The sequence below is a fragment of the Penicillium roqueforti genome (genome assembly GCF_015533775.1).
Source record: "Penicillium roqueforti strain LCP96 04111 chromosome Unknown scaffold_07, whole genome shotgun sequence".
Classification (NCBI taxonomy): Eukaryota; Fungi; Ascomycota; class Eurotiomycetes; order Eurotiales; family Aspergillaceae; genus Penicillium; species Penicillium roqueforti.
In genome coordinates this window covers 108812-123030 of record NW_024067571.1, presented here as the reverse complement: position 1 = coordinate 123030, position 14219 = coordinate 108812, and the positions used below count along the sequence as shown (strand labels likewise).

General features: G+C 46.9%; 4 protein-coding genes across 4 annotated transcripts in view; 2 read left to right on the top strand and 2 right to left on the bottom strand.

The window, feature by feature from the left end:
• LCP9604111_3865 (CAZyme family GH18) overlaps positions 1-518 on the top strand; it is a gene marked incomplete at both ends in the record, with an annotated part of 4107 nt that extends 3589 nt beyond the window's left edge. Inside the window, one exon of the mRNA XM_039071500.1 lies at positions 147-518. Within this exon, the coding sequence (XP_038929949.1) occupies positions 147-518 (372 nt within the window). The remainder of the gene's footprint in view (positions 1-146) is intronic.
• A 392-nt stretch (positions 519-910) lies between these two features.
• LCP9604111_3864 (uncharacterized protein) lies at positions 911-1264 on the bottom strand (the record flags this gene model as incomplete). Its single annotated transcript, XM_039071499.1, has 1 exon — positions 911-1264. One exon carries the CDS (start codon positions 1262-1264, stop codon positions 911-913), a length of 354 nt encoding a protein of 117 aa, XP_038929948.1.
• Positions 1265-2613: 1349 nt separating this feature from the next.
• LCP9604111_3863 (uncharacterized protein) lies at positions 2614-2870 on the top strand (the record flags this gene model as incomplete). Its single annotated transcript, XM_039071498.1, has 2 exons — positions 2614-2646; positions 2700-2870. The coding sequence occupies 2 exons, from the start codon at positions 2614-2616 to the stop codon at positions 2868-2870; spliced, it is 204 nt and encodes a 67-aa protein (XP_038929947.1).
• Positions 2871-3668: 798 nt separating this feature from the next.
• Positions 3669-5367, bottom strand: LCP9604111_3862 (uncharacterized protein; the record flags this gene model as incomplete). Its single annotated transcript, XM_039071497.1, has 5 exons — positions 3669-4187; positions 4235-4661; positions 4709-4841; positions 4893-5006; positions 5061-5367. 5 exons carry the CDS (start codon positions 5365-5367, stop codon positions 3669-3671), a joined length of 1500 nt encoding a protein of 499 aa, XP_038929946.1.
• Positions 5368-14219: the final 8852 nt, after the last annotated feature.

Sequence of the window (14219 nt, the reverse complement as noted above, 5' to 3'; positions counted from 1 at the left end):
TAAAATTTTGAAATCCCGTGGTTTTTTCTCTTTAATCCGATGCCGTGTCTTTGGTTTTTAAAACCTCTCCTTTGGTTCCCGCGGGTTTTCTTTTCCACCCCCCCCCCCCCCCCAATCTTCTCTCGCTAACTGAATTTACCTAACAGGTGTTTGGCATGTTCGAGTACTTCGCCGACTATCGTGTCTCCAAGACGTATAACTGGGTTCTCCAAAGCGTCGGTCTGCAGATGGCCCAAGTCGAGTATGCTACCGGCGTTCAAGATCTGCAAAAATGGTGGTGGGCGTGGGCACCAGACTACTTCCAGACGGTAGAGGACTATTCCCAAGGTTGGGCCGTCGAAGCTATTCGGGCCGTTGCAGGAGCGTACGCCGCGGCTCGTGCCGATGGGCGGAATCTGAAGACGAATGATGCCGTCGCGGCGGTGCTCAGCGAATTCGAGAGCAAGATCCAGAAGATGAGCATGCCGAAGATCACGGCGACAGAGACTACCATCTCCGACTTGGACTCTCTAGACTAGACAAGCTTCATATAGATAAAGTAATCGAACTTGGTTTAGATGAGCAAAAAAGAGCCCAGCTACGTGCTCAAGAATCAAGAACAGTACACTTCGAGATCTAATAGGGAGGAATTCCGTTTCAACGTCTTGAAAGTCTTGATCTTGACTTGGCTCTGAAATGGTAATTTATATTGGGAAATGTGCAGCTGACTTCCGTAGTTCTTCTAAAATGAAAAGTATCTCTACATAGCGAGCTCCATTGCCTGACAGGCTATCAATTGATTTGGAACCATTTGTTCCCCACATCAGTATATAAATCTAAGCCGAATGAATATTTTCGTTGCAAGTGACTTCTTTGCGTCGTTTCACCCAAAGCCCAATGTCGCAAACGAACCGCCTGGCGGCACCTACTTTCACGCCGTGCTTAAGAAACCTGGGTCTTGATCCTCGTAAATCTGCATAAGATCGAGACAATTTTCGAGGGTCATATCGCGTGCTTTGTTGATGTTCTCCCTGAAAGCCTCGTTGCTCACCCGCGATTGCTGCCATTCAGTATACTCGTCCACAGCGACATCTAGCAGGCCGTCGATTATGATTGGTTCAATACAGCCGGGCCCGGTGGCCATAGCATCATTAGAAGGAGGCTGTGTCAATTGTTGAGATGATCCAGCCGGGAGGACATTGATATGAGCGATGGGATCAAAATCTGCCGTCAAAAAGACAGAGGTGGCCAGGCAGGTATTACGATATCTAGGCGGGAGCGGCATTTCTCGTGCAGACAGGTGTCTACCCTCTCGCAATGAAACGTCCTCCCCTTTTTAAAACTAGTCTCTCTATGCCAGTGCCTTATTTGAGGCATTATTGGAGTAGTGAACGTGCGACCCAGGGCTTGCAAGATGGTAGTAGTTTCTGCAAAAGTATTACATGTGTCAGAATCTAGGATGAATACTGTCATTTTTCATCCCTGATACAGTTGGGTCACGTGATTGACCAGGCTGGTTTTTCGTCCGAAAAACCAGTCCCGCAGTTTTCTAGCGAAAAACATCCTTTCATTTTGTTTTGTTTGTTTTGATTACTAAGTTGTCCACCAGATTGTCATTTTTAGAGAGTTAGAGAATTTATTGAGATTTTTCTGCCACATATACACTCGCCTTACCACCGTTTTTCCGTTAACATGTAATGTGTATAATATTCTATCACGTGATCGTAACTTTCAGTACAATTCAAATATTATGGATTTAGGCTAAACCTAAACGGATTTAGTGCGTTTCGGAACAGGTCTGTGCAAGCGGTGAAACTGATTTCGATCCATCCTGTAAAGTAAGGGTGTTGGAACAAATAACCGCTGAAAATCTAGAATCAATGAGACTCAACTAAACTGAATATAGTATATAATTCATTGATGAACCTATAGCATTTAGGTGTCCTCGGTTCCCGCGCTGGCAACGTCTAGTAGACTCGGGCAGCGTTCCCAGATTCTAAAACAAGTGCCCAGAGCGTTCAAAAGAATGCTACAAATGTGGATAGGCAGTTAGGTGAAGAACAGGCTACCTACGAGGAATATCCACTACGCTAATAGACGCGCCTTTGGTTTTCTTCAATACAACTAATCCAATAGCGATCACTCCTTTATTAAATGGATTCACAAATGCACAATCGGCTTCCCCTTCTCCCCCAGGAGCTCGACGTGGTCGTTTTACGGCCAGCAGACACCGCACAAGTTCCCCAACTGCGCCGTCAGTTTCGCCGCGACTTTACTGTTTACTAATTAACAATAGGCTTTTAAGCCCGCGTGAGGTTGAGTTTGTACCTGACAAGCAGGACATTAAGTCCGTACCTGACGAGCAACACGTTAAGCCTATGCCCGACCAGCAGAAGGTCAAGCCCACGCCCAACCAATATAGCCCGCGTATCCTATCCTTCAGGGTTATGGATAGTGTTTAGTCTTCTCTCCTTCTTTTCATAAGACAGTTGTTTTTTGTTCCCCAACCTTTTTTAGTCCTTGGCCTCAAAGCCTGACTTCCATTGATCATCATGTTGGCATGTCCCACGTGGACAGTGAGAGGCCGGGTGAACCATGGGCCATCTGAGCTCTCTCGTGCCTTCTCCATGAATCATGCCTTCCATAACTTCAACGTGTCGGTCTGATGCAAGTCTACATCCCACTATATGAGTGCGCCATCATGACTGACCACACAACAGATCGCGACCGAATGCCACTCCCTCCAATTTCACAGTCCTCCTCGCCGGTCATCATCTCCTACCATGGAAGCTTCGTCATCAAAGTACAGCTCTGCATTATCTGGCTTGGTCTCAGCAGCAACTGAGGCAGAGACGTTACGAATTGGATCCCAATACTCGCGACTTGCTTGAAGAACTACGACAGCTGTACTTCAGCGACGTCGGCTTTCCTCCGCCCAAGTCTCTCTACGTGATGTATATCGACCGCAGGCCAGAACAAGTCAGAAGCACCAGCTAGAAGACCAGACCAATGATGAGTCAGGACATCATGACAAGAGAACTAAATGTCAGGATACGGGTTTTGCTGGAACACCCGCGAAAGCAAACCAGACCCATGATGGGTCGGGACCTACGGCAGTGCCGCGGACATACCGAGTGGGACTTAGGCCCCGAATCGACCACAAATGACTTCGTCAAGCTGTATGCGCCAGTTTCCATGTCCCGACTGGCCTGCTGCGTGTCCTCCTACCTCTTGAGATTATACCTTGATGGTATATTTTGCTAACCAAACTCTGTTGTCATTACGGAGTACCCCATGAAGATTATTGTTATCCTGGGGTCGAATGATCATGTTTATTCAAAAGTATGAAATACATCGGATAATGCAAACTGAGCAGAGTATGCGTATTTATTCTTCTACAGTTTCATCCAAAGTGGTCTATTAATAAATGAAATTCTGCTGGATTCTTTTAGATGTAGTGCGGGATATCACAATTAACGGGTCATTGACGTCGCCGAGGGCTGCTTCGATAGCTTGGATGGTGTTCTTAGGTTTACAACTGTCGGCCTTGTTGATCATCTGTGTGATTCCGATGCTCATTGATGAAGGCTCAATCACCCAATTCGCCTGGTTCAGCGATAACTCTCCACATGAAGGGATACGTGTTGAATTGCTTGGATATAATGAAATTGACTGAAGAAATATGGAAATTACGACAACAAAGGTTCCTGTTCCTCGTCATTGGTTCGCGGAGATGGTCCAAGTCGAACGTGCCAAACGGCGGTGACAGCAACAACGAAAAAGAGAGAGGCTTGGAAGAACGGCAGTCCCATCCAAGCAGGTCCAAGATGCATGCCTAACCGGAAGAGGTTGGCAAATAGTGGACCGGAAAGGAGGGTTCCTGCGCCCTGTGCAATGGCAATTGCCGAATACAACGTGCCGGCATGGTCTGGTTGTACGAGTGAAGTAGCCAGACTGCGTGTGGTGACCATGAATGATGATCCGATTGACAAGATGACCTGACCACCTACCAAGATAGCGGGTGTAGGAGCTATAGAGATAATAGCAAATCCAATGATTGAAAGCACGCCGCTGCCTTTGCTCAGGAAATGGTCGCTACGATTTCCACGGAGATTCAGGTGTTTGGCGGCTAAAAAGGCCAGGATTGGCATTATGACCAAATAGGTCACGAGAGAAAATATCCCGCGCAATGAGATCAAGAGACTGGCCTATAGCATGGTTAGTTTTTGGTTCGACCGGAGGGACAGGCACGTACACGACTAATACTCCAGTCAAACTTCTTTGACACATATTGCAGAAGCAGATTGGTGCACTGTCGACTCATCACTGTGACGAACATCACAAAGATCATTAGACAGACATTGGAATCGGCCCAAATGAAGCGTGTCGACTGTGCGAACTCGCGCACTTGTTGGGTGAGCTCCTGCAACGCCGTCTTCCTCGGAGGCTGGGGCTGCTCGCTTTCGCTGTCCTGTTCTAGACCTTCTCTGCTGATTTGCTTTCCTTTTGCGTTTCTAAGAGTCTCGGGCAGGAAGAAGGGTGGGATACTTCCCACGGTGATGATGCATAGTGATAGGATAAAGGGAAACATTGGACCGAAGGTCATCAGATAAGCACTAAGGGGAGTGGCCAGAATCTCTGCGATTTGGATACAAGATTGTAAACGGAAGAGCGCAGTAGCTCTGTATATTTGTTAGCTTTATCACAATGAATCGGGCCATAACAGTACCTCTCATCGTCGGAGAAGACATCAGCCACTATGACCATGGCAATAGCCGTGAGGACTTGGTCGCCGCCGCCGATGATTTTAAACACAGCTGATAACCAGACCATCCGGAGGGGAATGACACTTGACCACAGACCTAAGATGAAGTGATCAGTAAATTATCGAGTAACAAGTTCAAACAACTTACAAACTATCCTAACCCAGATCTCTCCGAGGAGAATGCCTAGTATGCCAAGATACAAGAGAGGCTTCCGCCCCCAGCGATCTGACAGCACGCCATATGGCAGCGAGAGTATAAGGCCTGTATTTCAAGCATCAGCATCCCCAAGTCCAGTATATCGTGGAGGATACCTACCAGGCATCACATCAAATGTACTTTGGTACCCGATCACGAGCGCCAATTCTCCCTGTACCGCCTCTGATTTACACGGATTGGACACTGGCGAACTCAGAGTCTCATTCCCCGCCCTATGAAGAGTGTCCTGGTAGTTTCGACAGATAATATCTTCATACACTGCAATCTGCGGCGCGGTGGACATGAAGAATCCGAAATCGGCGCATATCAAGAATATAGCGCACACGATGGATACCAGTAGTTTCTTTGGATGCTGGGCTGGTTTGATCGCGTGTGCGCCCAATAGTGGCTCTGTCTCGCCTGTCATTGTGTCGATTGTGAGATTGTCTTAGAAAAAAGGTCAAGAAAGGGCGCCCTAGATATCTTGGAATGTCGAGAAGGAAGGTTGTTTTTATCTTTGTGACGCCATCCGCTCTAAATTGCTGCCTCTGCTTGTGCGTTGTCCGAGTCCAATGACAGACGGCAGTTGACACCAGGGTACTCTAACCCCCTCTTTTTTTCTTTGTCTTCGATATTTGTTTCCTTTCACATTTATCTCGACATCAGCTTGGTATTGTTCTCCATTCAAGTCATATCTCATTCTTCCAGGGACTTCTTATCTTGAAACTCGGAGCTCGGAGTTCGGGGCTCGATCTGACATGTCTCAAAAGTACGTTGTGACATCGCACGTTTAAATCCAAAGGCCGATGATGAGTTGGCATCAAAGGACACAACGTGTCACAGCCCCTGAATTCATATAAGCGATAACATTCGCTCTACGGGTTCAGGGCCCTGCTTCCGGGAAGAGCAACGTGGCCTTGGGTAGTGCGATCGGTCTTTCGCTCTCGATGTCGACGCAGTTCGACAGGCATCTTCCCAACACCCAACCCCACCTTCATGTTGGTTTTTCACATCGACCTAGCCCCAAAGTATGAGCCGGTCGGCCCTTCAACCTTGTAACACGCTGATCTTCAATGTCTGCGGCAAACTAACACCCCGGGTCCATTATAAAGGAAGATATCTGACCGTACACGAGGCTTCGATTATATGCAGTGATATCTCAGGACGAAAATGCTGACCGCATTTTCTTGACTTGACCACGCAAAACTGCAAGTTCCCTTCCACTGGTCTCGCCTTTGTCTTCTGATGCGCCCGAAGCTGCACCTTGAGATTTCGAATCAGACCAACACCGCATGATTGTGGAGATGTTGAAAGTCCCGGAACCGGGGGATTTTCTCGGGGGCTTGAGCGAAGTTTCTCTCTCTTTGCTTTTTCCCTTCTTTCTTTTTTGTCTGCAGCTTTCCGTTGCACGACACAAGCGGGAGTCGGGTGGCGCCCACGTCGCGAGATGCGACACGTTCGGTTTTGGGCTTGCATCTGTCGGAGATGAGATTCTTGTCTGTCCTGGGAACTTGTCGAGATCATTGGTTCTTGGGTTCTGCTTCGCTATCTGTTCAGATATTTGTAATACCTGTTCGTCCTAGTTATCTTTTGGTATCACGGCTCGAATTTGGGCAATGCACCTATTCAAATGGTTGGGCTTGGACTAAGTGGGCAGCTACTTGCTTGCAGCATGTAGACAGGTCGGCATTTGGCCATTCCATGTCCTCGCGTGGTCTAAGTAGCCGAGGCTTTGGTTTTTGGACTGATTCTCGCTGTAAGTCGCAATATGGTAATAGATCTGTCTTGCATAAGAGTCACCTAGCAAAGGATCAGAGTATTGAACATACAAAAAGAATCAAAAGGAATCAAGTCATATGTACGATTATGGGAACTCTCTTCTTTTAACCTGAAGCCCGAAAATATGTCGACTGTAGAACAAGACCTGCCCGAGTGCTATACTGATCCGACGTTATTACTCCGTTCTTCACCTTCACGCGTTCCTTTCTCAAAAATGCAGGGTAGACACTGTCACATCTTGTGCAGATCGTTGCGCCTTTCCTCTGGAGGCCACAGGCGCCTCACTGATTTTTCGTCTTTTCTAAGGCAAGTCACATCTGTCTTCGTCTAGAGTCCAACCGAGAGCTCTCATCGGATGATCAGCACATAAAAGTCACACGGCCAATATGGAATATGAGTATGTTTCAAGAAACATGCAAGAAATTTGTCACTCGACATAGCTTACTTGGTTTCTTCTAGGCTTGATAGTTACTTTACTCAATATGCAAGCCACGTATATTACTCTTTAACCCGTTGACGTGTTCATATGACTTGATTTTTCATGACTACTAAACAGATGACCAGGGATGATCACAAATATCACGGCTGGATGCCCACAGTGGCACCTGATAAAATTCCCAGTCTTAGGTTCATATATGAACGCAGACTTGTCGGTTGTGATAGTGAAAATCTGCCCGGAGCGTATGATGGATTTCTCATGGTGGAGGTATATGCCGTTCCTCGGTCCAAAATCGAGCATCTGCTTCTCGGAGTAGCCTAATCATCCGGATTGTTTCGTATTCTCTGGCTGATTCAGGCATCAGGTCGTTATCGGAAGGCTTTTTCTCGGAATCCCTAAGAGTAGGCAATAAAAAGCAAGGTCCATGGGGTATTCGTTGGTTTGGTCGCCACAAGATGATGAGCCCATGACGCATCTACCCAGTAGATATGGCCTTTTCCCCTATCTCCTCCTGATTCGGATTGATCATAGGCTTTTTCACTCGCTCGGTGTTCATGTCGCTGGCCTGGCAACTTCGCCAGCCACAATTGCCTGTTTCCATTGGTCTCTGTCCCTTTATTGCCAATAATGTTACGAACCGCTCTCTGCCACGCGCATTCCTTCTTCCTCGCTTTTTGAATTATACGGGCCATTCGTAACCCGTTGACCTTATCGAGAGGATGCATTTATGCCCATTTCGCTCCATGCTCTAGAAGACAATTCAGATTAGCATCACATACCATCAAATTTTTAGGTTAACATACGGTGTGTAGTTGTTTGCGCTTCCACTTCGAGACTGCATCTGGTCCAGGTCTGAGTTTGAGATGTCGCTGAACCAGGGGCATGAAAGCATGACGGAGAAGCTTTATCAGTGAGGGGCCATCCTCTGTCCCCTCTTCGACGAGAGTTCAGCGTTCCTCATCCCCAAATTCAGTAAAAATATCGTAATGGACTAGCCAGGATGTATATTGTATACGAGTGGTGATTGTGGTTGGAGGGAAGAGAAGAGAAAAGTGGGACAGGGAGGGCCAGTTGATACAGTCATGTGATCAGTGTCACATGTCCAGCCCGGTCTCATCGCTCACTAACCTTCACTCCGTTCATATGTTAGTTCGATAATAAATTCGGCTGTCTTTTATCAAAATTACGAAGCTGCCAGAATATGATACCGTGTTGAGTCCAACACTTCGAAATGTAGCTGTGAGCGCGGACGCGATCACTCGATGCGTACTCCCAACAGCGAACGAATTATAAGTAAATGCATCGCTCACGTAGCTTAATATATATGAAGTAAAGATATGATTTAATGATGGTGAGAAAAACATACTTCTGTACTTGAAATAATCTAGAAGGCGCTATACTCAAATCTATATCTTCTGTGCCTTCTAATCATGACATATATATTCACATTCAAGAACGTAGAACATACAAATTGAGAGAGTATATCGATGTAGATTAGCCATCGCACATTAGCATATCCCTACCGATATAGAATACATATTGCTATTCAAGTGCAATCATCTCCAGTCAAGCTAGCATCGCTAGTAGAACCCCACTCGATAAATATCACACCATACTACCATAAGATCATAAAGTTTCTTTCACTACACTCATCCCAGAACCACTAGTAGAGCCCAGATCAAGTTCATTTGCGGCAGTCTTCTCGAATCATCATGTAGGCTGCCTTGGGTATTCTGTTATTTACAATTTTAGCTGTTGTCCGCTATTCTTACGCTTGAGTAGATGGACAAGGATTGGAAGAGGATATCTACAAGTACGCCAGAAATGATATCAGAAACGTCAACCCCCAGAACGGAATAGCCCATGTGAAGATCAGTTTATCTGCTATACTTTTGCTGTGATGGTCCCATAAGACTATACTATTCCCCTTTGACTGACATGATGACTATAAAGTTCAGCACTAGTTATCTAACTTCGCATTTCCGCCCAGAAAACCTATACGAAGAGCTTACGACGATCACTCTTTGATCAGAGCACAGACGGGCCGTGCCCAATCGAAGGCGGCACAGAGCGTGTATAAACTCAACAAGTCAAGAATGATATACAGCGACCCTCTCTGGTTAATCCGCGTCACAGGAGTTCATCCCAAGCACACGTCGCAATCAGAGCAAGCCAAATTTAACACGACACCCCGAAACCAAGATACAGTAAGAATAGTACTCGAGACCCCATAGTCGCGCACTGGAGTCGCGGCCCTAGAGCCAATATGTAGCAAAAATGAAACCACATCTTATAACAGCATGTACGTCTCCCAAGTAGGCCAGCCAAGCACCGACAAGGCGCAAGGGCCCCAATAATATGATATCACCGGATTCCCACCAGCGATCATCCGCAATCACACCAATCAGGGCGCGCTGTCGCCGACCGCACAGGCTAGACATGGTTCGTGCGCTGCAGGGGTCCTGCAAAGCACCCATGTCTGACATTCTCCAGAGAGTCCGATGTGCAGGGTCGATCCGGCTCTTATTGGGGACTCGAGCCTAGCTTTTCTTTTTCGGGCGCATGCTTATCCTACCGTGGATACATCCGTAGCTACTTTGGTCCTAGCCCTGGAGTATGGACTGGGTTACATAAGATTGTGGCAGCGGGCATGCATGGGCCAGTAGAGTGAATAATAGAGCAGGTCAGTGTGCTTGCGCTGGTATGTGATACGGGCGGAATTATTGCAACGCTGCATCTCTACGACACTGTAAGGTTTTCTTATTGTTTTTTGATTCACAATTCAAGCAATAGAAACTAAATGTATTTTTTTACATAGAGTCGCGAATCATGGTATTAAGTATCGTAGTGGTATGTGTGCTCCTTCATCGCGACTCACATCGCGTTCTGAGGAGTAGACAGGGACGATGTCCACGGGCACACGAGGATCCAACCTGGGGAATCCCTAAAGCGCGACTAAGATGAATAGAGGAGGATCCACCATAGGCAAGAATACCTCAATAGGGCAGACCTAGAGTCCTAGGGTTAGCGCATAGACTTTTTGCCACAATTAAGCTGGTTCCTGGAAACCGGGAACAATTCCATGCAAGGCAATGCAATGCAAGTCAACGTGGAGTATTCATTGGAGGAAAAGCGAATTGAAAAAGCAAATCAAATCTTCTTTTAATGCCATTGTGAGCGAACAAGAAACCGTTATGTGAAGAGAAAAAAGGAAATAAACAAGTAAGGGGGCGGGGGGTGACCGGGGGGAATTGCTAGGTCAGGGCAACACCGAGAGACTACCGAGAGAGCACCAGGTGCCATTTTGGGGATTGTGCATGATCGCATCTGTGCCTGTCTTCTTATGTTGTGTACTATTGATCGCTTTTGCAGCCTGTCGCTGATGCTTACTTCCTATAGGCCGCTCAACTTCGTCCCTGCATCATCCGACCCAAATGCCAAATATTCTATGAGACAAATCATTGTCTGTACTTTGTTAATTCTACAATGCTTGTTTCACTCTGCCAGCGATGCTAAATTATTCGATAGAGGCAAAAAAACCGGATTTGGACATTCGAATTCAGTTGCACGGTCCCCGATCGTAGTAGTCAGGCGCTTTGAGGCTGATAACCTTTATTGCAGATTGCGTGTCGAACCTATTGAAGTATTGGTATGAGATCACAAATCAGAAGTACAATTCAGGGACATTCGCAGTTGCGTCAGTGGCAACCGTCAGCACTTGCCCTCAGACACATATAGGACCGGGAGTGTTGTGCATACCGAAGAATGTCAATCATCGAGTGGACACAATAATAGATAGTACAATATTAGTTGAGGTACAACATAGTTGTACCTAGCCTGGGATCTCACGCAGCAATGGTACGTAATCGTGTAGTATGTGATTACCGAAAAAGGGCAACTACATGTACTTTGGACAGAGATAGTCTGCCTCGATGTTTCACTCGCCACCGCTGCACATATCCGAAACCAAGCAATGCGATCAACAGGGGATCATACATAGAGAGCCTCAACAAGTCATCCCAGAGCCCCAAAAAACCACAGGCAAAAATCTCGCAGTCAACAGCGGTGGCGAGAGGCTCACTGTAGATCTTAAGATGTACGATATCTCGACGATCACCCCAGATAAGCCACACTCCATTCACAAGCCACCAGCGATCACACTCTACGGGTGGCGCGACCGGGTAGGCTGAGGTGGCTGTGCAGATTGAGGTATGACTCGATGCGACGAAAGCAAAGTCACTATCGAAACCTTCCAGCGTCGATGATCACGACATTGCGGTGGATTAGGCGGGTTGAGTAGGTACTTTAGCAGTGGTCTAGAGGTTCCAGGAACGGGCCCGACTGCAATACGATATCTAGTTGGTGATTGTGGTCTCTAGTGTCGAAAAGTGAAGCATGAAGACGGATTTGGTGGGTTTGTGGTGAAGGGAAACCCTATACGAAGGTGAAATCCGTCCCTTCAGACGCAGGGGCCGACAGATCTGGGGGAACACCTTTCTGTTTTGGGGTTCGGGATTCGGTCACCCTTGCTGCACTGAGGTCTAAGCATTAGGAAATTGATCAGCGAAAATGCTCAGGCTACAAAATGCTCAGATAGATTCTCTCCATTTGTAGATATCAAGACTGAAAGTCTATGTATAACTTTAAAAGGTTACATTTATGTACTCCGTCGATGTATAGAACCCGAGTCAGGGAACCTTAACCAAAAACTTAGAAGTCAGAAAGTCCATGGGACAACCTCCGTTAGCTTAGGTCTTGGCGGGGCTCGTTCACTTCCAGGTTCCAGGTTTTCGGGACTCACACAAAGTACAATAGTCTTGACTAACTGCAGGAATAAATGCATCTTGTCAATAGACCCTGAAGAAGCGTGTCAAACCGGTTTTCAAGCTCATGGGGGATAGTTATGCAGGTATATCAATAAAGCGTGGCGAAGGATTTTAAGGAAGTAGTTGAGATGCAAGAAATAGAAGGAAGTGAAGTGGGGGCTTGTCGGGGGCTAGATCTGACAGTCGATACAGAGCAATATCGCACTGGCGGACACAGATCGACGCGAGAGCGATAAACGATCGACAAAAAAAAGAGGGGCCGAGGAAAAGAAGTACGGACCAGCAATTGTAGTCCAGTTGAAACCTAATCTGACTGCTAAAATGAGGTTAGTACGGCTTTTTTTTCTCAAGGCGAAATTCGTTAGCCTTATGGTCAAACGGATAAGCCCTGTTTCATCTCCATCCACGCGATGTGATACCAAGGCAAACAGTGAGATAACAGAATTCCCATTACTATGGAGAACCGGTCCCCCATTTCGCACACCTGCAGCGGTGACAAACATTCGAGGCCGATCACTATCTGGACGGGGACATGTTTCAAATGAGTGGCCACGGTCGTGGAACGAGCATCCAAAGAAGAATGCGAAAGTTTGGCCTCCGACTATTAGCCACGCAGGTCGAGAGCAAAATGAATGCAACATCGAGGACAATCCCATCATTCGGGTCTCAACTGACGCGTGATGGGTCAGACGCAAGTGCCAGCTTAGCCCGACACCGTCCGAACCGTTAGGGCGGATTGGCTTTTTTTTCTCTTCGCAGACCCAGCGGGATGGATGACAGTTGTTCCCCGAGGCTTGCGGTGCTTTTGCTTTTTTATCTTCTCACATTCCAATGGAGACCGAATGACTGAATTGATTTGTTGTCCGTACGGGGACCCCCTGGAGGTATGTACGGCTTACATCGTAGGGCGGATGGGTCGGGGGGGTGGAGGGGCGGGGACTAGACTCAGGTAGGAAAAGATAAGATAAAAGAGTATCAAACAAATTGAATTTTATAAAAATACAATGGCCGATCCACCAGTGACGATGACACTCTTGGCGAGAGGAAATAAGGCGGAGGAATAGGGGAATGTTGTCGGTGGAAGCTCTGGAATCCGAGATTGCTACTCTCCGGGAGAGATGCAGCGTCAACCAGGTTTGCACAGACCCGAATGAGTTCAAACGTCTGACCTGTCGCAAAAGTACGAATGAGATCGATCCAGCCTCCACTATCGTCCGAGCGAGCTCATATTTTTGGGTTATAGTTATTTCCGTGTGTCTCTGGGTGTCCTCGGGTTGTTAAATATTGGGTATTTTTGTTTTGACAGTAAATACAGGAGCATAAATACTCTTTTCGCCGTCAAGGGTTGCTTCTGAGACCTAGAGTGGAGAGTAATAGGAGATCATAGAGTCGTAGATGGGTTGTGCATCATGATCGACACGGCTAGAAAGTCCGGGGACGAGATCGACCTGCATGTACAAATAGACTCTGCTCACATTTCACGGAACCTAAGAGGTACAGCCTAGACATTCCAATGGAGTACAGCGAGCATGATCCAGGATTGGTGGAGAGGAATAATGATGCATGAACCAGAATTAATAGGGATTATAGGTGAGGTACTATAAAGTGGGTAGGCCGAAAAGGGATTCCCGATTATTCTGGCTATTAATCCTTTTAGTTAATCTTGTATTAATAGCCAAAGGAATAAACAATATACACAATAATACTAAATATTAAACCGATTTAAAAAAAAAAAAAAAAAACAAAAGGCGAGGGACGCCGATCCAAGTCTCTCAAGCAGCACCGTCGGCCCAAAAAGGTACCAGGAACAAGCTTCCCCGTGGATCATTGCTTTCTCATTGCCTTACTGATTTCCGGGCTCTTTAAGACATCGTTCCCTTCACTACTCCTTGCTGTACTTATAATCTCCCCTCCCCTCAAGCCAGATACACTTATACACCACCCCCCTACCTCTATTGATCCAATCTGAGACCCAGCCTCCCCTTCAACCGTCCATCTTAAACCGCGTCAAAGGGCTTCTGACACCAATACATCGCCTATCGTCTTGGTGTTCCATACCAGCCCACCTTATTGTCCCGTTTGGACGCGAAACAGCGCGAAACATCGATCAAACCTGCAGGCCTCGAGGCACTTCAGTCGATCCCAGCCCAGATCCAGCCGTTAGAGCCTTTGCCGCGGTAACGGAGGATCTTATAGTCTACATTCCTAGCCTTGCTTGGAACCTCTAGCACGCGA